This window comes from Podarcis raffonei, chromosome 1 (genome assembly GCF_027172205.1).
Source record: "Podarcis raffonei isolate rPodRaf1 chromosome 1, rPodRaf1.pri, whole genome shotgun sequence".
In the NCBI taxonomy this organism is placed as follows: Eukaryota; Metazoa; Chordata; class Lepidosauria; order Squamata; family Lacertidae; genus Podarcis; species Podarcis raffonei.
In genome coordinates this window covers 57,318,234-57,339,935 of record NC_070602.1, presented here as the reverse complement: position 1 = coordinate 57,339,935, position 21,702 = coordinate 57,318,234, and the positions used below count along the sequence as shown (strand labels likewise).

Sequence of the window (21,702 nt, the reverse complement as noted above, 5' to 3'; positions counted from 1 at the left end):
TGGACTCTCTGTCCTCAGAGTATCACTTTTTCTCATCCTATTATTATTATTATTATTATTATTATTAATAATAATAATAATTAATTATTATTATTTTATTTATACCCCGCCCATCTGGCTGGGCTTCCCCAGCCACTCTGCGTGGCTTCCAACAAAATATTAAAATACAACAGTCTGTCAAACATTAAAAGCTTCCCTAAACAGGGAAGTGCTCTTTTAGTTTCAGAATATATCACATGGGCACTGAATCTAAACTTTTAGGAAATCATTTGTCAAACAGCGCAGTGTGCCTGCAAAGCACAAATTTTGTGGTATAGATACACGTCCTCAATATTATTGATACTAACATTTCTATCCCACCAGTCCTATGCAGGCAATTAAGAGTTCATCCTTCCATAATGTTTTTAACCTTTTTCCTTTTAAATTGTTTTTAACATTTGAAGGCTTTTATTGTATCTTTATAATGCAAACTGCTTTGAAGTGTGCTTATGGTTTATTGGTATATAAATAACTAAATAATCCTGAACCAGCACAAGATGACAACAGACCAGTGGTTCTCAAACTATTTTTCTCTGGGCCGCACTTTCAGAATAAATATTTGCTCACACCACACCGAATTTCTTATTGATCAGAAATACATTGGAAAACATAAAGAAACAACTCCTAGAAATGCTTGATTTATAACACAGAGCACGACTATTTTATAACATGATCACAGGACATCCAGAAAGTATAAAACAATGCAGCTACATAAGAACATGAATCATTCCCAAAATATAATGATAAATGGCAACCAGGATTGTCCTCAGAATCACTTGATGCTCTTGCTCTCATTTTGAAAAGATACCTATCCATATTCGGGGGGGGGGGATCGGTGAAACTATACTATACTAAACTATACTGAAATGTTTAAATGTTTCTGTAATTGTCCTTGAATCTTCCTGCCACACTTGCCATCCTCTCCTGCCACACCCTTTGAGAACCATTGCAATAGACTGAAAGGGATTGGGAGAAATGCTCTCACCTCTAAAATATCAGCAGTAGGAATTTCCATAGATTCTGTTCCTCCATAATATAAATATTGCATCAGCATCTGAAATAGGAACACAGCCAAAACAGTGAGAAATACGAACTCGCAGGTTTGCCTTGGGAAACTCACACAGCAACTTGGCTCCCAATACAGAAACTTTCAGTGATTATAAATTAAAGCATTTTCTATTAAAGCATTTTCTATATCTTTACTATTCAACTCTGGCGATGGACCGGTCTGGCCAGCAAAGTCTGGATGCAAACATAGCAATTACAGCTCAGCTCAAGATTAAAATACAGAATGTCTCCACTTTGCAAACTGAGCTGCAACTGCATTTTTCCTATATAGCCAAAGCACAAAAAATAAGTGATTGATGGCTGAGGAAAGAGTGCAAATAAATAGATCCTTGTGTCAGTTCTACAGAATGTTACTTTTAGGCTTTCAGTTTTCCAGCCTCAACACATTTTCCCGTAGATCTTTAAAAACAGATCTGGAAAGTGGGAAGAGCTCCTGAGTGCTGGATTTCAGTGGTGTATATTTTTGTTTATATGCCAATGCCAACTCTCCCTTTTCATGACATACTGGACATTAAGGTTTGCAGATGTTTGAAAAAGAGAGTAAAAGTTAAATATTCCAATCCTTTTAACCTTTTGACCATTAAACAGATTCAACACAAAGGCTGCACATTTTCTGACTCTATTCAGACCTAACTTGCTTAACATGGCATAAAAATTATGCCTTGTAACTTTCAGCAGATTTTGGTGACTGTTTACACAAGTACAGTTTGAGCTGTGCTAGAAGTCTCAGTTATCTCTGGTATACATACATTTGCTGTCATGGACAAAAGTAAGAGCAGTTCATCACCAATGCAAAAAGTGACACCATGACATGAAAACTGCTGCTGAGCATTTCAGCAATCTCTGATTCACAAGCTACTTTGCCCACATCAACAAGTAACCGGGGATGGAGTAAAGCGTTTGGTTGGACAAATGAATTTTGGGTAGATCTCAGTTTGATGAATGAATTTTAGAGTTCATTTATATTGGTTTCTTCTTTTGAACATAAGCAAAACCCGCTTCTTCAGCCAAAATTGTTAATTCTTTTGAATGACAGGTCCCCTAAACCTGAAACTTTTAAGACTATGATGCCTCTGAATCATACTCAGTTTTAGCATTTGAAAAGGGTAACAGTGCAGATTATTCTTAAATACATACCTTGAAGATATTGTACTTCATATCACTAATTTCTACAGTCTTGCTGCCTTGACTGTCTTGTTCAGTTTTATTGGTCATCAGTGTCTTAAACCTGTGAAAGCAAGAGGAAAGATTTCAGAAAGAGCCTTTCAAGCTGCATTTGCTTAGATTATTTTTCTATACGTGAAGTGAAAAAGGGGCCTATAGCTATAGGAGCTGCAATGACACCTTCTTTCTTGATAGAAACATCCATATGAGAGGCAGAATTAAAAATATGTAGGCAGAACCATTTTTTTGACTAGCTCCTGGTATATGAATGAAGTTATGGAGGACTGATTAAGATTTAACATGAGACCAGGCCGGGAACAAGCCGTGCGATTGCATGCACCCTCCTGCCTCTCATTATTTCCCCTTGTCCTTCAAAGCCTGGTTTTGGCTAATATGTGATCTTATCCAACTCTGGTGAAACATGAAATACTTGTCAATCAGCTGACTGCATCCAAGTACAGACAGTCCCAATGGGGTCTGCATTTGCATCGCTGACTGCAAGCCCTGCTTTCAGCAGGAACTGGCTCCCCTCTGGAGCCCTGATCTAAACTTCCAAAGTGAAACCAATCCCTGTGGAGCTTGGGTTTGGTGTCAAATTTTAAAGGAGATGAATGCTGGGCATGTTTTCCAAGAAACAACCGGGAGAACAGTTTAACCTTCCTGAGGTTGTTCCTTTCCATCAGTACCTTTACTTGCCCTGCACCTGACAACAGGTAATGGGCAGCCGGTTCTAGTTGAGAAAATGGTCTTGTGGCCAAAACCAGAAGCCATGTTAGGTCTAATGAGACCCACAGGCAGTCGGTTTCCCATGCCTGCTACATACCATATCTAATCCTGTTTAGTCTTGTTCTCCTTGAAAGAAGAAAAGCCTCCCTCTGGCCTTGCTCTCTGCCATTCTGAGCTGCAACCATCCATTAATCCTCCTTCTACAGCTTAAGTATTTCAAGTTATCAATAAAAGCTGAAGAATGGTTCACATGAATGTGTAGATCGGATGCGACAGATACACAGACTAACATGTATGGAGGAGAATACAGCTGCCAAGACAGCGATGCTTCCTTGCATCCATATTCAAAGAAATGACAGCTTGGCATTGTGAAAAACTAAAATAGAGATTACCGTATTTTTCGCTCTATAACACGCACCCGACCATAACACGCACATAGTTTTTAGAGGAGGAAAATCCGTAGGCATGCCACCCGTAGGCATTCCCTCCATAACACGCACAGACATTTCCCCTTACTTTTTAGGAGGAAAAAAGTGAGTGTTATGGTGCAAAAAATACGGTACTTCTTTGAGTAAACAACTCAACCATTTATCTTTCTTGATCTTGGAATGACTCTGCAAAGGTATCATGTGCCACTTCCTGACTAAGTATCTCACCTGTTTGAAGCAGTCACCAGAAGAACTTTGTGTGCATAAAACAGTTTTCCTTCCACTAGAAAAGTAACATCGGACATATCTTTGTTATTTAAAAAGTGAGGATCTGTGCAGGAGAAGAAGAGGAGGAGGAAATGGTTTAGCAAGCCTTGACATCTACAAAGTCAAAAACAACACCCTCAAAATCACTGCTGGTCACCATCTTACCTAGGCGTGCTGGAAGTGTCTTTCTGATTTCAGGAATGCCAGGGATGGGGCTGCTTCCGTAGCAATGAGCGAAGATAGAGGCAAGTTGCTGGTTGATAGACTCATTCTGTGAATAAGAACGAATGGAGATCATTAGAGCTCTGTATGGACCAATCTCAGACAGCTAAAAGCTGCCTATTTTCCTTGCTGCTTCCTTACAGTATATAGAGGAATATGAAGGACAAGGAGTTAAAATTCAGCTCTCTGCAGAGTGTAAGGTTCAAACAGAGCTAATTTTAAATCCATTCTTACTGGAATCTCTCTTTGCTAAGAAAAATACAAATCTGGACCCCACTATGTGAGCTAGATGTCTTTTCTGAAGCATATAGGGATGTGATTCCACAGCTGGGAGGGGTGATTTTTGCAACTAGTTGTGAATTGCTGAAGCTGGAGTAAGACTAGGGTCTGTATTATCCTTTTGAAGTGTCTATCTACTTCTGTATAATGCAGTGTGACTATTTAGATCTTTGCAAATTACACGCATTTAAATTTCCATGTATGCAACTGTGTGGCAGAAAGGCAGAATAAAAGTATTTTAGCTAAGTGTGTGTGTTTTAACGAAATCCTTTTAGAGCAAACTCACTACAGATATCTCAATTACTATTAGAAGGAGGGTTTCTGCTTAGATGGAGACCTTGTTGAGAACTTTTACATTTGATCCCTGGCAAAATTGTGTTAATCAGGCTCAAGTAAACACAGCATGGCATTGTCCCCTGCTTCCAGAATTAACTGGGATCCTCACACATCACTGATTTCGCCCAAGCAAACTACAGAGCCCTTGGAAGGAGCCGAAAATTTTCTTGAGCCAAACAATGCATATCTGAATATAGTTTTGAAACTGATTACTTTGCTAGTTCTGAGGATTTCAAACATCAGTTGCAGTCCATCATTAACCAGCTCTTCATTGTAGTCTTCTTCTTTAATGGTGACGAATTCCCGTAGAAGATTTTGCACTACTGAGTAACGAGACTGATAAAAAGTTGTTTGGAGTGACTCAATCCACACGTGGAGCTTCCATGGGATTCCTGTGGCCATTCATTAGAAAGCAAAAATGATTATTTTACCATGGAGAAAGCTCTGAATTGTTGGCAGCAAAACAAAAGGCAGAAAACACACATTTATTTTTATTTTTGCTGAATCAAACCAAATGATTCTTCTCAATATTCTAACCAGATGTCTCTGGGGAATTTACTTGCAAGGTATGATAGACATAGTGGGTTGTATATAAAACTAGTCCTACTCAGAGCAGACCCACTGAAGTTAATAAAGGTAAAGGACCCCTGACAGTTAAGTCCAGTAGCGGATGACTCTGGGATTGCAGCGCTAATCTTGCTTTACTGGCAGAGGGAGCTGACGTTTGTCCACAGAGAGTTTTTCCGGGTCATGTGGCCAGCATGACTAAGCCACTTCTGGCGAAACCTTTCTGCTGGAGCAGTACCTATTTATCTACTTGCACTTTTCGGCATGCTTTCAAACTGCTAGGTTGGCAGGAGCAGGGACCAAGCAACAGGAGCTCACCCCATTGTGGGGATTCGAACCGCCGACCTTCTGATCGGCAAGCCCAAGAGGCTCAGTTTAGACCACAGTGAGACTCTTAATCTCAGTGTTGTGGGTTTGAGCCCCATGTTGGGCAAAAGATTCCTGCATTGCAGGGGGTTGAACTAGATGGCCCTTGCGGTCCCTTCCAGCTCTACAATTCTATGTTTCTATGAAACTAGTCTGCTTAAGGCTATTACCACACTTGCACTTTTTTATTTGTCATTATAATGACTAAATGCAAAACAAGGCAGGACTCCCAACACTTTAAGAGTTGTATGGAAGAATAAATTTTGGCATATGTGGTTAGTTAGACAGGGGTGAGAAATTGACATATTATACACAACTATTTTAACTATTTTAACTATAGAATCATGGCCTTTCTCTGCCTTTGGTCAGCCCATAATTCTTCAGCTGGTGTGTTCAGTTCTAATACAGAAAAAGAATTGCATTGTTTTTGACAAGACAAGTCATGCTTCTATGAGCTCTTATGAGGAGATGGTAATTCAGCTTAAAGAATAGAACTATCCCGAAGTTTTAAGTATTTACTTTGTATAGCACGTAAGCATTTATAGATCTGTGGCTAAGAAACTGTGAACAACCCTGATTTCAGGAAGATTGTGTTAATGCCAAAAACAGCTTCCTTATTTATTTACTGCCAGAAGTTTATGTGATCATTGAAGTTCAGTTTATTATTCAGCAGTTATATATTTCGCATAATTGAGACAGGTTGCTGGAACTTCAATATTAATTCAATGCAATACAAACAGGTATTCAGCTTTCCCAGATTACTTTTCCTATGCCATGGGTCAGCAAACTTTTTCAGCAGGGGGCTGGTCCACTGTCAACCAGACCTTGCAGGGGGCCGGACTATATTTTGGAAAAAAAACCACATGAATTCCTATACCCCACAAATAACCCAGAGATGCATTTTAAATATAAGCACACATTCTACTCATGTAAAAACACTCTGATTCCCGGACCGTCCGCAGGCCGGACTGAGAAGGTGATTGGGCCGCATTCGGCCCACAGACCTTAGGTTTCCTACCCATGTCCTATACATTGTTTCTAAAACTGAACATTGCTGCAACTAGATGTTTACAACAAACACAGTGAGTTCTTTGGCATGGATCAAATTAGGAACAGATGTGAAACGATTTTAAAAAATCTTGGATATCTGTATTTATTTATTTGCTGTTTTTAGAATGTGCAAACAAATGTTAAAAGTTGAGAAATCACAGGGCAACATTCTGTTACTTTGCAATTTTCATGTGTTACTCCAGCAGTAAGGAGGTCCCTCTTTCTACTTCAGAAACACCATAATTAATAAATAAAATATGGATAAACACAGAAATGCAAACATTTCCTCTCTCCATTACTTTTGTTGTCTTGCCTTTTAGAATGTAAGCTTTCAGGCAGGTGCTGACTTATTAAAGTTTTATGTAATGTATTCTAGAAACATATTTAGAGGAATTCAACGCTGCACTCTTCTGATCGTTCCAGTGGTGCAAGCATTTGGCTTGCCAGATAGAGCAATCCCTCACATACTGTTTTACCCTACCCCTCAGATCCAATTTCGGGAGTGCAGGGGCATACAGGGGAGGACAAGAAGGGGGCACCCCACCCATAAACAGAGGTCCTTGTTCAGGGCTTCTGCTGATGGGACTCAGTGGTTGGATCTCGCCCATTATATAAGATGTACTAAAACACCTCTTTTAAATACATAAATAAATAAATAATGTTTATAGACAGAGTGGGAATGCTCCCATATCTTAAAATCACAGGCCTTGTTATTCTTGAAGCAATGTGTCCGGAAATGAGCTCCCCTTACCAAGCGTTCTGAGCTCCATTGTGATGTCGACGTAGCCATGCTCAGCACTGTAGTACATGGCCTCTTGCAAAGCCTTCATCCTGGCTTTGCATAGCTTCACCTGGCCCTCGTTGGAGCTTCCTTGGCTGGAGGTGTCACTGTCCACGCCCTCTGCTAAAATCTCTTCCAGCGAGAGGACATCCCCCTTGGACTGCTGCGGCTGGGTCAAGAGCTTGCGCAGAACATTTCTGCAATAAAGGAAAACAAGAGATGCTATTCGCGGTTGGGTGTGGTATCCCAACGGGTTCTCTTCAGGTGTTCAGGTCCTGTGTTTGTTAAACATGGGGTGTGGAGGGTGGGGCATGAGAGATGAGTGTGCTATAGCAATATTCCCCATTGAACCTGTGTCCCTCCACAAGTTGCAGAGTGACTGTCTAAAGAAGAGAGCTTCCTGTACCCATGGAGGCTCCACACAGATCTTGAAAACCCCATTACAGTGGTACCTCAGGTTAAGAACTTAATTCGTTCCAGAGGTCTGTTCTTAACCTGAAACTGTTCTTAACCTGAGGTACCACTTAAGCTAATGGGGCCTCCTGCTGCTGCTGCGCCGCTGCCACGCAATTTCTGTTCTCATCCTGAAGCAAAGTTCTTAACCTGAGGTACTGTTTCTGGGTTAGTGGAGTCTGTAACGTGAAGCGTCTGTAACCTGAGGTACCACTGTATTCTAAAACACACAAGAATGTACTCCAAGGGTACTGAAGTCTCCCCACTTCAGAAGATTGCCCTCCTGCTTGTGGAAGGTGATCCCAATGGCAACTGAAGTGGTGGTGGCACAACTAGCATGCTCATTGTCCCCTCACCTCTTTACATGTACAGGTATTGCCTGAAGAGGGCTAAAGTATAAGCTCATTCCAGGCTATGCGAGAAGTTTGGGTTAATAGACCCTTATCTCCACAGATATGCTTTAAAGATGGCAAAGTGCCTTTTCATATCAGCAGAATAAATATAAAAGCAGAATTCAACATTAAATCCTTTCAGTGCTTGCATACTTATTGTTTTGTCCATAGGCTATCTGTGTTTCCCACCCTCCTACCCCAATTTGTATCCCCTTTCTTCCTCCAAAGAGCAAGAGAAGCATACACGGGTTCATCTTCCTTTACCATCATAACAATCTACAGCCACCCCATGAGCTTCATAGCTCAGCAGGTCCACATTCCACTGCACCACACAAATTTACACGACAGCCACACCAACTGTTAGTGGTTGATCTAAATTACTGCTTGCCACTGTTCTCTCTGCGCACAAGCTGGGCACATGACGTTTTCTGTATGACTACAGAGGGCACAAATTTATCTCTCCTGTATACTCTCCTTGTGCATTTTTTCCAGAAAGAAGCAACATATAGTGAAATTTTCTGCTGCTTTTCCCTAGTGAAGAAGTAATTGATACTCCATAGTTCAGGTACCCATGATTTTAGCATAGGTGTGATTGGGGGAGTGAAGTCAAAAGCAAAATATAGCAGCAGAGATCTTCCTAACTTAGGACTTATGTCATATAAAAATGTTGTTTTCTTCTGTGTTTGTAAACTTTTTAAAAAAAATACTCTGTTAATGTCAATGTCAGGATGCTGTCAGCAACTCCTGGCTGTTGCCCATGAAAGTATAAAGACAAAGGAAGATTTCTTACCGTCCTTTTTTATTCAGTATTTACACAGAGAGGCTATTGAGCCTCTTGGATAATGGCGTTGTCTCGAGTGAATCTCCACCCTCCGTCTCTCCCACCTCCTCACTCGTCATTCTCATCATCTCCTCTACGAGTGCTGCTATGTGCCCTCTGTCTCTGAGTTCTTTGCTTTCCTATTTTCAAGGCTCTCTGGGTTCTGGGAGATGGAGGGGCTGGAATACTTTCTAACAACAACATGTCAGCTGAGTGTTGTTCTGGCTCTCCCATGATTTCCCAACTTCCCCCCTCATCTGCCTCTAAGCTGCTACCTTCCTCAAACCCCTGTCATAAATCTATTCTGTCTTCCTCCTCCCTGGAATGGTCGGGATGTGGAGGCGGTCTCCACCATTCCTCCTCTGCCCAGTCCCTGACCGTCAATTGCAATGAAGTTCATCCTTATTATGCCTATATTGAAGAGGGCAGAGCAGTGGCTAAGAGAGTGTGGGTTATGCCAGCCCTGCAAAATGCCCCTGGTCTTGTTATACCCATATTGCTGGAGGGAGAGGGGAGATAGTGTACAACCACCTTGAAGTGCAGTCCATTGCTGTTAACTTGGCATTTTAAGCATCATTGTCTGCAAATGAGTGCCTGTCCATGAGGTTTACCTGTGTCCATGTGCAGCGGCGTGGCTAAAGCAATTCATGTCCTCGTGAAGCGATGAGGACATCCCATTGGCTTCCAGCATGCTTAGAAGGGGATCTGCTCCCCGGCTCAGCAGCAAGCTGACTAGCTCATAATTGCCTAGAAAGACAAACCATTTTACCTTTATTGGTATTTTCAAAGGATATACTATGCTGTATAGAAACCATCTGATTTATGTATTCATTCATAGAGAGAAAATGGGTTATAGTTTAACTGATGCACAACACACATTAAAATGCTGTACAGTAAATGACACACAGCTGAGAAACAATCCAGGTATAAAAGAACACACATATGGCCAGTTCACATATCGTGAGCAGAGAATCCTGTACGTAGGGTGGGGCACGTCCCACTGAGTGTACAAGAGAATGTGCAGTCTAGGAAACGAGTATACAACTTTGTGCATTTGTACAGCAGATACCTATGACCATTCCCCCTGAAATAGGATGAAGAAGACCGGATGGATATGCCTCCACTTGGGTCACACACAGCCTTGTACAAATCACGCAACTTACACATCATCCCAGTGCCCCACTGTGCACACAGAATGCTCAGTCAGCAACTGCATGACAGCAGCTGTCAGCTTGAAAATATTGAAGGGTGCGGGAACAGATGCGTTTGGCAGTTTTGAAAACATTGCTTCTTCCCACTTTTATGTGTTTTGACACCTACTGCGCATTAAGAGAGCAAATTCCTGCTTCTGGGGAGTGAAAATGCAATGCTTGCTCAGACTTGCCTGCTGCTGAAGCCAGCTGGAGTGGGGTCTCTGCATAGTTGTCCTCTCCACTGTTCACGGCAGAGCCTTCGACGTGGGCTCCAGCATCCAGGAGCAACTGCAAATGCACAGTAGGAATAAACAACTCAAGAAACAGAGCAACAGAAAAAGTACAAGAGTAACCTCCCTCGGCAGAAATCCACTACAATCATACCTCTACTTACGTATCCCTCTGGATATGAAATCTTCAGGTTACGGCCACGGCAAACCTGGAAGTGTATACTTCCGGATTTTGCTGCATGCACATGTGCAGAAGTGCTCAATCATGCCGTGTGTGTGCGCGCAGAAGCACACCTCTATTTATGTTATTTTTGGGGTGCGAACGGACCCCCGGAACGCATTAAGTTCGTATCCGGAGGATCCACTGTACTAGGCTCATAGCATCCACCTCTCTTCTTATTGGAGAATGCTGTGCGAAAAACTCCTTCAAGTTTACTTATGTTTACTGCCTTCTTGTTTACCGGCTCTAAAGGTCTCAGTGTGAACGTTCTTCAATGAAACATTACAAAAATAGGAAAAAGGGAATGCTGTCATTAAAAGGAGCATTTTGATTTGTTCTTCTGAATATTCCTCAAACTTGCATGTGGCAGTTACACAACTACCACTGAGTAATCCAAGCATGTGTGTCCATAGGATCTGCCCACATTGTGTTTACTCTGATATCAAGGAAATAAACAACTATCTGACTTTTAGAAGACATCTGAAGGCAGCCCTGTTTAGGGAAGTTTTTAATGTTTGATCTTTTATTGTGTTTTTAATATTCTGTTGGGAGCCGCCCAGAGTGTCTGGGGAAACCAAGCCAGATGGGCAGGGTATTATTATTATTATTATTATTATTATTATTATTATTATTATTATTATATCAGAATCGGTCCTACAATTAATTCCCATAGGTCACTGGAGACACCTGAAAAACAAAGCTTCCAAAGATTAAATGTTTACCACTGAACAACAGGGAGTGAGTAAACATTAATTGCAGTTAACAAAAACATGGCTTAGAAAGCCCAAGGCTTCATTTCTTCTGAAAGGTTCTGTTGACAGGATTCTCAGCAGTGTCTCTGGGGCAAAACACGCTTATTATCATTGCATGTGTAAATTAAGTGTGCCCGGCCTTTGCAATACTAAAGAGTGCACTGGCAATGTTCCAAGTCTTTGAAGGCAAAATCTCATTTGCATGGACATTTGCATTTATGTATAATTCGAAATTGAATGAACTCTGTCCACAACTGCTTGCTAACTTATGTGAACAGAAATAGCAGAAACAGGAAAATCTCTACCCGTGACTGACTACTTGCTGTTGTTCATTTTAAATTCCTATTGACATTAAATGGAGATAACAACAGTATTTCAAGAGCCCAAAATACATCATTGGACCCAAATTCTACGAAGCCTTTGACCACAACACAGACAATATAAGCAGAAAGAGGACTTGCATAAGACAGCAGCTGACGTGTTTGGGAGTGTAAGGAATGACCAGCACTGGTTTTTCCAATGACATATTAAAGAAACATTTCAAACATGTTGCTTTGCAACTTCTGGATATATTGTTATATTTCATTAATCTAATTTTTAATATGTAGACACATCCTAGCTACCAAATATACTTATCAAGATATCTGTTCATATTGCCTTCGCATTATCTTGGAAGAAGAAATTAAACAAATAAAAGCTAGTTATAAATGGAGCATCATTCCTTATTCAGTGTGGAGGCACTCTTACCTGGAAGTAAGCCCCACTGAAGTCAATGGGACCTACTTCTGGGTAGACATGTATGGAATTGTGCGGTAAATTGAAATTCTACATACACTTCCAACTAGACCCACTTAGGATCATACTGCAGGCATTCTTTTCATTACTTGGGAAGAGGGAGGAAACTTTTAGACTTATCTTCTCCATGTAAAGGTCAATTCTGCTAGAACTACTGGAAGAGCCTGGAGAAGCACAACCAGTGTGATGCCACCATTTTATAAATGCACAAATGATTTTACATATATTCTTCCCATATCCTGATATAATTAATAACTGCAAGAGGATTTGGATTTCCAGATGTCTCTATTGTCCTGCCGTAACTAAGCATGTGATCAGTCCTGATCTTAAAACAATCATATTGTGGGCAGATCCCTTGGAAATATATCATTCTTTTGATCAATGATGGTACCTTTGCAACTGGTCCATGAAAACTTTAAAAACATTCAGATAAACAAATAATGAGGAGCAAAACATTGCATGACAAATGTTATGACATATTTATACTGCAGACATAGCATATCAGCACTGCAAACTTGCTGAATTTTCCTTCCTTCTGGAAAGCTGGGAAGTAATACAAAACTGATATAAGTTTATTAGTGTGGTATATTTGTTGGAGATGCCCAAGATCATGTGTTGAGCTGAAAAATCAAGTCAACTTATAATAGTTCTGTCTGCAGATCCAGTACTAATTACTGTTGGGTTATGTGAAAGATTTAATATTCTGGAAAGATAAAGAAATTATAATCTATTTTCAACAGATAATCTGTCATAACTGGGGAAAAGTAAGAAGTTCTACCTTGGATGAATGAATTTTGAGGTTTGGGGAGTTAATGAATGTAGTAAAATTGACTAATATCCTGAGGTGTAAGGGAAGGTCTTCAAGTCAATAACTTGGTTATTGAAAAATGGAGTGTGTTCGTAATGTAATACAATGCAAGGAAATATTCAACCACATACACTATTAAGTATATTATAAATATAATATGTAGACAAAATATAATGATGACATGAAGTCTTTTTAGGAGTAAGTTTAATATATGTTGTTATTTGTGTGATGACCTGGTACTGTTGTTATTTTTTAAAAAAACTATGCTCTATCCTGTTTGTGTTTTTTATTTATAATAATATTAATCTTTACAGGATAGATATATGTTTCAAAAGCAACAAAAGCAACTATTTTCTGAACTTGCATGCCCTGCATCTCCTTTTTGTTTCCTGTTATTTCAAACTGCAGATTGACAACTTGTCTTTTGCTCACCTGAACTACAGAGATATGTCCATGTAACACAGCAAAGGTGAGTGCAGTCCAGTGCCGGCTATCAGGATGAACTGATGGGTATCGGGAGGAACTACCAGGGACCTAGGAAAAATTGAAAGAATGTTTAGCCACTGCCATCTTTCTTCTCCCCTTAGAAATGCCTGGGAGTGGCACTTCCCTAGTAAATTACAGCCCCTGGGAGTGACAGGCTGACACGACTCAGAAAGTACTGCCAACACCAATCAGTGTATTCAGTCCCTTGGGTTTTTCTACTGCATCTACTGGTTTCCTTCAGAGGCTGCTTTTGCAGGGAGGAAACATTTACTCCCTCTATTTCCCCATTACTATGCCACTGTTAATCATGATCTCATCTGTGGCAAGCTTTGAAGGTGATTTAAGCTTTATTGCTCTAGAATCCATAACAATTATTTTTCAGAGAAGGAAACCTCTCTCTCAGAATGGCCTTCAGTACATGCAATCGTCCCCAAACAAGACACTGTTTCTGAGGGATAATAAGCAATGGTTCTTGGTCAGGCCTTAAACTGGCAGCGTCCCTGGGTTCAGTCTTTACTTACTGGTATATCTAGATTTGCACCAGCATCGATCAGCATCTGGACCATGGCTTCATCACCAGCAGAACAGGCATACATGAGTGGAGTCATACCCTTTAAGGACAAAACATGTGGTCATCAAAAAGCCTGCGATTCAGATTCTCACATGGAGTTTATAGGCACACTTTTGAGCCTTATCTGGGAATACTAACTGCATGAGACAGAATAGCATAAGGGAGAGAGGGATGAGCATGCTAGGTCTGCTCCCCTGTCCCATTGTCACTGCCCATCCTCATCACCCCCCATGAATTGGAGGCAAAGGTCTGCACTAGGGAGCTGGTCCTACTTGGGAGAACTCTGCAAGAAGAACAGGCTCCCCTCTTCACACAACCAACTGGAGCCCCTGAAATGGCAGCAGGATACAGCCATTTTGCCTTCCCTTTGTCAACATGTCCATAATGGTTGACAACCTCTAAAGAACATCCGTAGAGTGAGGGGGGGGGTGCCTGCTGATGTTCTTGTTGCTGCTGTGTCGCCCCATGAGAAATTTTACTTGGTTGCTGCTGCCCATGAAATTGCCTCTGTCCTCCAATCCCCAGAATGTGATAATGGTGGGCAGAAACAGGAAGCAAGAGTATCAGATCTCATGAACTGGAACGTCCTCTGCAACTTAGAATCATAGGGTTGCCGAGCTGGAAGAGACAGTGTCTGAGCTATCTCAGTAAGTGCTTTGTATACTGATCTGCCCAATTAATTTTAGATACACCCCCATCCCCACACCCCGTCCTTCTACATACTTGATCGTCCATTGTATTGACCCCTTCCAGACCCAATGCTTCTATAGCTTGGTTGATCAAGTCAGTCCTTCCACAGTTCAGCATTCGAAACCCCAAATCCTGCTGGAATTTTTCAGTGGCGGCCTTTGCATCCATTCTCCGGAAGGAACTGAAGCAGCATTCAGGCCTGTTGGGGACACATAGCCAGAAAATATAGCTGCAATTTTAAGCAGTGAATTACTGGTTTTAAAGAGAGGCGCATTATTAATATTAAAGGGGGTTGTATTATTACCATTATGATTATTTATAGTCCTGAATTTCTGCAGGCCTTGGTTTGACTCGGCTCGGGGAAGATCAATAGAGGTGGTTGGTGACCTCTTTTCCCCTTTTGAGTGCCACATTGCCTCAGGAGTAATCTGTCCACTACTGCCCCTGCATTCTGAAATGCCCTTCCCTCTGCCATATGTGAAACATCACCTGTCAGTTGCTTAAGATGTCTTGTAAAGACTAATCCTTTTGCCCAGACTTTCCCTGACCACAGAGCTGCAGCCCGTTACTACAAGATGTCTGTACTTATTTCTGTTTGTATTATAACGTTTACACCCACACATCCCACACCAAAACCCCAATTATTTGTTTGCAGATAGCTGAGGAAAAATATTTCCACACAAAAACATTTTCACACAAAAACATTTTCACACGGCCAGGAAAAAGCTTTTAAAGATACAATTCATTTTCTTATCAAATAAAAAAACTGCCCCTTCCAATAAAATCAAGCAGGGCCTTATGACCTAATGAAAATCAGAGTTGTCTTATTCCTTTACTATATGGAACAGTCTCAACTACCCCATCCCATCTCCTTGAATAATAGGACTTTCCCCCTGCTCCCCCTATGCATTTTCCACATCTTCCCCACAGCAGCTCCAGAGGGTTGTGGGAACCCCTAGAACATATTTAGAAGAGGTGTGGAGAAGGTGAGGAGGGTGGGGGGAATGTGGTGTTGTGCAAGCAGAAATCGTTGTGCTGGTCTGAACTTTCACAGAGGGCCACATTGGCAACGACCTATGGTCTACACTTTAGGTAGGTGGGAATCACATTTCTGAATGCTCCCCCATATGAAAGCTCCATACTCTTAGAAAACTGGCAGTAGTGAGCAAGCTTACCTATAATGTCTCGTTCCAGAATGCTAGTTTTCTACTTGCAAGTTTTTTTTTATATGGTGAAGCAATAAAAAATGGCACTAACCATCTGCGGCCCAAAGATTTACAATGTAGTCTATAGCATGCTGCTGCCCTTTTTAGACTAGATCTAACACACTGGACCATGTGACAGTTCTCTTGAATGCACGGCCAGCACATTCATTTGATGCAGTCTTCTGTGGAGGCAAACTGGGCCCGTTAAACTGAAATTAACGAGTAAGGTCGCACTGTGAGAAAGAAGGATCTTTATGAAGCCATCTGAGTTGTCATTTATATATTTTCTTCTATTTTTACCCCACCTTTTTTCCATCATAGAATCCACAGCAGCACACATGCCGTTCTCCAGCAGTCTCCCAGCCAAACACCGACCAGACTAGGAGCTGCTTAGTTTCAGCAAGTTGACAGCCACATCAACATGCTTGTTCTATTATTTGTTGCAAGTTTCCTGCTTTTATTTTATTTTTTACTACCTTATAGGATGTTTGTGAAGATGCATTAAGGTCTACTGTTGGGCAGAAGGGCTTTAGAAATCTTGCTGTGTGATATTTTATTCTATTTTTAGTTTCAACTTCCTATTAAAGAATTTGTTCCATAAAATATAGCACTCTATTAAATTCACAATGTCTCTCTCTTTCTGAGATTAATGTTAGCTTGACTAAGAAGAAAGAAATCTTGCAGTGACTTTTGAGCAATTCATTCATCTGACTACCTAAGGGAAATGCTAATATTTTCCCCAGTGCATTTCATCTAACTATCTTAATGCTCAATAAAAAAAGCACGATTAATCTTTGCATTACCTTTCTTCTCATAATGAATACTAAACCTTTTACGAGATTTACAAATGGTCACACTGGAGCATGTTTGATGACTTGTCCAAAGCCAAGCAGGGACTCAGCAGCAGCATCCAAGAGAAGGTTGTGAGATAAATAAAACCCTTCCTTCGTGCATAAGATGTATTTATAATCAGCAACAAACACTGCACTGAGCAGCAATAAATAGTGGAATTAATCTCACCATCAAAATCATTGTGTAGAAATATTTAGATTTCTATAAAATCTAAATATTTTTCGTATTTAAAGACGATTGTGGCAGTTGTGTGATGCCAGGACCACTGCCAGCGCCTGCAAAACTGCCAGAGTATAAATAGTGTCTGAAACACAGATGGCTGTTTACTATGAGTTTATCTACAGTCTGCAATGGAAGGAGTGGGGAACCATGTTCAGGCTGAGGGCTGCATCCCCTTCTGGGCAGCTTCCTGGGTGCCACATGCCAGCACTGAGCAGGGCAAGGGGAAAAGGTGGACAGAGCAACAACTGTGGATTTTAATAATATTAATAATAATAATAATAATAATAATAATAATAATAATATAATTCATTATTTATACCCCACCCATCTGGCTGGGTTTCCTTTGTGAAGCAGGCTGCTCTCCCCATACACCTGCACAACCCTTTTAGTCTCCATTCAGGCAAGTAAGAAGCATCTTTAGAGTTCAAAGACACATTCCAGGCAGGCAAAAACATTCCAGGATGGCGCAAAGCAGGGCAGGAAGAGGACTGCGGCCTGGGAGTGTGGCTGCAGAGGCTGAGAAGAGATCCAAGGGCCAGATATTTCCATTTATATGTGGCACACACACTCGGACACCAGGGTCCCTTTTAAGTTCCCAGTGTGTGCATTCTTTGCCAAAGTCATGCATGTGCCAAATGTGATCATTTGCACATGTGTGAATGCTATTTCCCTACATGGTCCCCCTCCCCTGTGTAAGCCCATATGGTGTCGCTTACCCATCTCAATCCAGTCCATGATAAAAGTAGGTAGATGGAAGAGCATGAAAAGTTTTGAGCCATTGCTGTAGTTTCCCAAGTTTGGGATTTTTGCTACCAATCCTTTGTGTGTTTACTCAAAATAAGTGCCACTGACATGTCAGGGACAGGCAAGCCCATTGGTTAAATGTCTGCCCAGTTTACACAGATCACGTGTCTGATTTCAAGCACACATGAAAAGGGGGCACCCACTTTTGATTCTGTCTCAGAAAATAGTACCTCTTAGGAGGAGTAGCCAATGTGGTGGTCTCCAGTTCTTGGAAGACCCCAGTTCCCCTCACTCCTCACCATTGGCTCTGCTAGCCAGGACAGATAATAGTTAAGAGTCCAAAAACTTTCCTAAGGGAATATGCCCCTCAAAAGAAAAAGGTTCTCTGCCCATTGTGTACGGTATTTGGCTAGTGTGAAATGACTCTTAATGGCAAAAGATGATCCTGAAGTTTAGGTACACCCCCCCATTGCAATATTGGACAAATTTCAGTCTTCCTCTGCATGTGTGTGTAAAAATTGTCTGAAACCTACAAGCTGCACAAGAATACCCAGTGATTAAATTTAGCAGAGTTTTTCGGATTGTTTTTGGTCAAGCAATAAAAGCACAATACTTACTTCAGCTGCCGAGGTTCACAGTCCAAGCCAGGTAAGAGTAGCCTGGCCGTCTGCCTTATATCATCGCTGTCCACTGTTAAACTCCTCCGGTGCTCAGCATACGTTATAGCAACTCGCATCCATTCCATCAGTGGGGGAAGAAGCATGAATGGCCTTCAGAGAGAAAGGGAAGTTCCATTAGACCTCATATGACTGTTATCTGGGCCAAATATATTTCAAAGTGCCCTAGAAAGTTAGGAATCTTATTCACTTCCGAAATATTTCTTCTTAAAACTCCACATTTAGCTTCAAACTGGAAAGTAAGCTTTCTTTGACATCAATGGGAGCTACTTTCAAGTAACATACGATTAGGATTTGGGGCCTTTGTATCCAGACTGGCAGCCAGTATGTTCTGCAGGTAGGAAGAACTGCATTTGAAATAAACAGCACTTCTGTAGATACACCAGGATTTATATTTTAAAAAATCCACTTAGAATTGAGGTGGTTAAGGATGTGTGCTGTGAGTTCCTACTTAAAATACTGCCTGAGTCGTGCACTCAATAGCTGGCCCACACAAAACTGTCCCCAACTGCAGTATTTTGTTTTCCATTGTAAGAAATCATTCACTTACATGGGGAATAGTGAAATGATGCGCTCTGGGTCACCACTAAATATGATTTCTAACTCTCCAGTCACTGATGAACGAACCTTCTTTTGTTTACCTGGCCTCTGATGGTATGTACTTCTTGGTCAAACTCAAGAAGGAGAGTATAGTAGAAACTTTCCCCTATTTATTATTATTATTATCATCGCTTCTCTTACCAGAGCACTGCCTCAGAACTAGAAACACCAAAACTGATTTGTTTCGTTCCACTGAAAGAATGAAGCTGCCCTTGCTGATAGGCTTACAGATGCCAAGTGTATATTTTAAAGAAACATATTCTCAAATCCAATTCAGTTTGTTTTATGCTAGAAAAATATGCTTCCCGTTTGAGCAATTGATCCGTGGGGCTAAGAGGATAGACTTCTTCCTACCCTTTAAAGTTCAGATCAGAAAGGGGAAAAACCCCCACAGATGTGATAGAGGGAAAGAAAAATGAACTGGGTATTAAGAAAAGCGGATGACATCATGAAAGGCATTTTCAGATTGATGCGTTCAGAGCGGGGAAGAAGAGCAGGAAAGACAAATCCTGTTAGAAATCATTGCAAATAATAGGATTTGCGAGTGGAGGTCCCTCTGCCAGGCTTTCAATATGTATACTTTCAACTCCGCTCATCAAAAGTCTAACATCTGTTTCCATTTTGCCACAAGCAAGGTGTGTTTTGCACAGGCAGCCCATAAAAAGCAACGTGCGCTGTTCCCTCCGCACCCATTTCCCTTCTGTGTTCAGCTATCTAGTTAACCCTCCTAATCCGCAAAGGAATTTTTCCCACAGAGCATTCCCAACCATTTGTTCCATCTGTTACCTCGCCAATTAAATAAAAAACAATATCTAAGTATTTATTTGTAGCTTTCGTCAAGGAGGTGGGGTGGAGTAGAGTAGGGCACCCGCACACAGTGCTTGCGCAAAGTACACTGCTCAGCATGACAGCATCAGGAACCCTCTTTGTAATTTATCAGTTGGTTTAGAAACTTTTATCCTGCCTTTAATCCAACAAAGGCCTCTCAAGGTGCCTCACAAAATGACTAATGCTGCGTACAGATGTATGTAACCTGAGAGGTGAGGTTGCTGGAAAAGTGCACTCACTGCATTGTCTACATACAGCTTTTTCCTTAGGTTCAACCTCTGGGAAAACCAACCAGCTCTTCCTGTTTCCAAGGAACCTAGCTACAGAGAGTGGGTGCTAACTGGTCCCCCACCCTATTATGTCCCTGGGTCACAACTTCCTCCCTCCTCCCCCCCTCCCTCCCCGCTTCATGGAAGCTTTTAGGAAAAGTTTATAAAACATTGATTTCTACCATTCTTTTTGGAGAAGGAGAGAAAGGATGGGCAAAATAGCAGAGTGATTTCGTGTTCGATTTGCCAGCTAGGAAGTCTGTTAAAAGGCTTGTAAAGATGGGGGGGGGGAGGTGTGTGTGAACTGCAGTAGGAAAAGGGAGTGGCACACCCTGTTTTCAAGGTAAAAGGTAAAGGTAAAGGGACCCCTGATCATTAGGTCCAGTCATGACCGACTCTGGGGTTGCGGCGCTCATCTCGCTCTATGGGCCGAGGGAGCCGGCGTTCATCCGCAGACAGCTTCCGGGTCATGTGACCATCTTGACTAAGCCGCTTCTGGTGAACCAGAGCAGTGCATGGAAACGCCATTTACCTTCCCGCTGGAGCGGTTCCTATTTATCTACTTGCACTTTGACGTGCTTTCGAACTGCTAGGTTGGCAGGAGCTGGGACTGAGCAACGGGAGCTCACCCCATCACAGGGATTTGAACTGCCAACCTTCTGAACGGCAAGTCCTAGGCTCTGTGGTTTAACCCACAACGCCACCTGCGTCTGTCAACTTTTCTCAGCTTTCCAAGTCTCAGGTTTATCCCATTTCCAGATGTTTGCATTAAAAAAAGAGTCTGTATGAAAATTCATAAACATTTTCATCTTCATTTCCTGAAATATGCTAGTTTTTCTAAGCATTTGCCTTTCCACTAATAGTATGTGCAGTTTGGTACCTGCGCTGAAAAATTCAGAGAACTGTGAATTTTGAAGGAGACCTGTGTATCTGGGTAGGCTCATATCAAAATGCAAACCAAATTAATTCTTCTCCAATCCCTGTTTCTAGGTCTGTCCATTCACAGACTAAAGTCACACCCACTTATTATAGCAGTCCTAACAGCTCTGGAGAATTCTGGAAACTGTAGTTTGTTAAGCGTGGTAGAAAATGGAGCTCTGTGAGGGCAGCATTCTTGACAAACCACAGTTCCCAGGATTCTCCATGAATGTTAAAAGTGGCATAAGAGTGCTGGAAATGTATGATGGGGATGTGACCAAGAGTCCTATAAAACAGGTTGAAAGAGTTGACAGGAGTCAGTGAGCTACTTTCAAATAAAGACAAATAAAGTGCTTTTGATTACAGGGCATTTAGCCATTCTACACCAGGCACAGAGGTGACCTTCCAGAGAGCAGAAAGCAATTCTTTGGGCACTGAAACACGGTGTTTCCCCCACAAAAATGACATCAGAACTATGACAGCTCAGCTCCTAGGTTTATCTTCCTGCTTGCCACATATATATTATCACAGACACAAAAAGAAATACAATCTCAGGCGGCCCATTCAGAGTGATCTTGCCCCTGCTTGTTTAATGCTAGAGTGTCAAACTAAGAGGCAGGAAGCTGACTTGCAGATTTCTCTTTGGACCAAACACCGTGTAACTGGATCTCCCAATGGGCTTTA

General features: G+C 41.5%; 1 protein-coding gene across 2 annotated transcripts in view; it reads right to left on the bottom strand.

Moving 5' to 3' along the window:
• The window catches only part of ABTB2 (ankyrin repeat and BTB domain containing 2), a 148,603-nt gene that overhangs the window by 4,365 nt on the left and 122,536 nt on the right, over positions 1-21,702 (bottom strand). For both annotated transcript variants that reach the window (XM_053388200.1, XM_053388206.1), the window contains exons 4-15: positions 18,344-18,496; positions 14,737-14,902; positions 13,964-14,053; positions 13,389-13,490; positions 10,343-10,439; positions 9,570-9,705; positions 7,264-7,490; positions 4,743-4,921; positions 3,858-3,963; positions 3,654-3,756; positions 2,245-2,335; positions 1,025-1,093 (exon numbers count right to left, since the gene is read on the bottom strand). In XM_053388200.1, coding sequence (XP_053244175.1) covers positions 1,025-1,093; positions 2,245-2,335; positions 3,654-3,756; positions 3,858-3,963; positions 4,743-4,921; positions 7,264-7,490; positions 9,570-9,705; positions 10,343-10,439; positions 13,389-13,490; positions 13,964-14,053; positions 14,737-14,902; positions 18,344-18,496 — 1,519 coding nt within the window. The remainder of the gene's footprint in view (positions 1-1,024; positions 1,094-2,244; positions 2,336-3,653; positions 3,757-3,857; positions 3,964-4,742; positions 4,922-7,263; positions 7,491-9,569; positions 9,706-10,342; positions 10,440-13,388; positions 13,491-13,963; positions 14,054-14,736; positions 14,903-18,343; positions 18,497-21,702) is intronic.